Below are 2,756 nucleotides of genomic sequence, written 5' to 3' on the forward strand. Positions count from 1 at the left end.
ACCTTCCCTCTTTCTTCCAATAAAACCCTTCTTCTCCAACGGCTTCGCTATATGCCCAGCTTTAATCCCTTGCTCTATCCTTTCGGCTATGCGTACCGCATCGTAGAAATGTTGAGAGGAGCTACCCATTAGATGCTCATAATAAGGTGCCTTAAAGGTACTGACAAACAAGGTCACCATCTCTGTTTCTATCAAAGGGGGTTGGACATGCATTGCCTCATCCCTCGACCTTTGTGCATAGGCCCTTACCGACTTTTGGCTCCTTTTCTCCATTGACATTATACTTGTTCGATCAGGAGCGATTTCCATGTTAAACTTGTACTGCTTAAGGAAAGCTTCCACCAAGTCTCTCCAGCTCCTGATCCTAACAATATCTAACCTCATGTACCAGCTCAAAGCGGATCCTGCGAGGCTATCTTGAAAGAAATAAATTAGCAGTTTATCATCGCGGATTACTTCTGCCATTTTATTGCAGTAGGATCGAAGGTGAGTGTTTGGGCATTCCAAACCAGTGTACTTGATGAATTCTGGTATCCTAAAATCTTTTGGCACCACGATGTTTGGTACCAAACATATTTCAGCTGCTCGCATAGGGTCAAACCAGTCATTACCCTCAACTACCCTTAATTTTTCTTCCAAAGCAAACAACTTGTCCTGGTCCATCAAACTGGGAGACCTATTATCCGGGGTTCCCTCCACTGTTAAGTCAACAGTGATTGGAGCATGAGTTGGTTGGATAGGGGTGCTAGGCATAAAATGTTGTTCATTGGCCGAGTTTGCCCCTGGTTTTGAGATGCTTGAGGGATGTGAGCTGCTGGTGCTCCTTCAGGCGATTGTGCTGATGTTCTCTCCCCATTCTTAGCTCTTAGAAGTTGCTCGAGTAGGTCGATCAACCGAGCAACTTTGTTTTTTACGGATTCCAACTGCATAATTCTAGCTGAATGATGTTTCAAATTTGCTCCCTTCTTCCCTTTTTACCATCAAGCGTCTTTCCCAATCTTGTCGGATAAGCTCCATCTCTTCGAGGAATGGTTGGTGCTTGAATAAACCGATGAAATCAGCTAAACCCAGAGTTCTTGGTGTGTACTGCATTCCGCCTAACTGCCTTGTTACAAGGGTAGGCGCATAACTGATGTAACCGGTTACACCAATCAAAGGAACCCATATCTTGCTTCCACAACTCATTGTACAAATGGCGTTGTTCATCCATGGTGCTTTCCATTTGAAGTTACTCCTTGGCAATGCTGCATATTTATCTATCCATGCTTTCTCATCCCAGTCCTTCCGAGTCTCATCTATGGTAACCTTTAACGGTCGCAGGTCAAACCACCAAAAGTTGTTGAAGATGTCCCTTGGTGTTTCGATATGATTGATAATCCATAAATACAACATGGGGACGCAACATCTCATGGCTCCTTTTCCATACGTTTTACAATGGTTGAGCAATAACATGGTTTCTCCCAAAATGGCTGAAGGGGGATTGATCCGGTCATGCTCATATTCTATGAAGACACTTGCTGCTTCTAAACTGATGACTCTGATTTCAGAAGGGAACAATACTAGTCCAAAGATGGCAAAGGCCACCAACCTGTATCGTTCATCTCCCAACTTGCCTTCTTCAGCATTGTTCTTCATTCGGGCTTCAATGACCTTCCATTTAAAAACCCCCTTAGTGACTCTACATTGGCTGATCTTTCCCAAGCCTAATAAATTGACTACCTCTGAAGCTGTGTCCTCAAATCTTTGTCGACGGTAGATCCTGTGGCTGTTGTTTGGAAAATATAGAATCCTCTCGTATTTCTCCAAGGTTGGTGTCATGTCGATGTTCCCGAAGGTTAAACACCGATAACTAGGATCCCAAAAATTCAGTAGGGCTTTGATTGGTGCTGCTTGTAAGATCAACCTCATTAGTTGTGCAATCCTCCCATATTGCCTTTCAAAAAGAGTCTCGTCAACATATTCCATGATAGACAGTAACTTCCCTAATTCATTTACCATGTGATTTATCTTGGTAATGCAAGGTAACCCACTAGCATCGATTCTTGGACATTTTCCTTCAGCCACCTAAGCCAACTCAGATTCTTGCCCAAATTCTTGGAAAGAAAGGTACTTAGTCACGATTTTAGCTCAAAACCTGGATTGATGAATTTAACATTATTAATCATGATGCGAATGAGAGTAAGATACATAACCTAAGGACAAGCTCTATTTATTAAGTGAGAATGGGTAGGTTTTCTATCTGGTCTTGAAGGGTCCCATATCTGCCCAGTGACGTTCTTCATAAAGATAGTATGGGGGCGTTGCAAGGAACAGTTAAGGCACGTATGCCCACCATTGCCGAGCATGCACTCAGATATGAGTTGGGTGTTTCACACATCTGAACCCTGATCAATAGTCTTAGGGCAAATCGCTAATTCCCCACTTAACTTAAGACTTGTGTATGCTTCTCAAAATCAAAGTAAGTGATGCATGAGACAGTTTTATACAATGCGTGAACAATATGCATAAAAAAAACAGATACGCAAATAACAAAAGGAAAGACATATTAACAATAAAAACCCAAAAACACAAACAAATCAGACAAAAACAAAGCTTAGTCTACAAGGTCCCTAGTGGACTCGTCATTCTATCGCACGTGTGCGGCGTCGAGGCGACATTATGTTCCGCTTTAAATCTAAAAATGTATTTATATCTATCTAGAAAATATGGAGAGACAAGAAATTATTGTCTTTTATCAGTGGGAAATGGAATGGGAG

At 42.1% G+C, this 2,756-nt stretch overlaps 1 protein-coding gene across 1 annotated transcript; it reads right to left on the reverse strand.

Moving 5' to 3' along the window:
- Positions 1-933: 933 nt before the first annotated feature.
- Positions 934-1,998, reverse strand: LOC118031904 (uncharacterized). Its single transcript, XM_035036419.1, has one exon. The coding sequence runs from the start codon at positions 1,996-1,998 to the stop codon at positions 934-936; it is 1,065 nt and encodes a 354-aa protein (XP_034892310.1).
- Positions 1,999-2,756: the final 758 nt, after the last annotated feature.

Source organism: Populus alba, chromosome 11 (genome assembly GCF_005239225.2).
Source record: "Populus alba chromosome 11, ASM523922v2, whole genome shotgun sequence".
In the NCBI taxonomy this organism is placed as follows: domain Eukaryota; kingdom Viridiplantae; phylum Streptophyta; class Magnoliopsida; order Malpighiales; family Salicaceae; genus Populus; species Populus alba.

What these genes read in the sequence shown, in the direction of transcription:
- LOC118031904 (XM_035036419.1), bottom strand. Translation starts at nt 1,998, where the DNA reads ATGGTAAATGAATTAGGGAAGTTACTGTCTATCATGGAATATGTTGAC.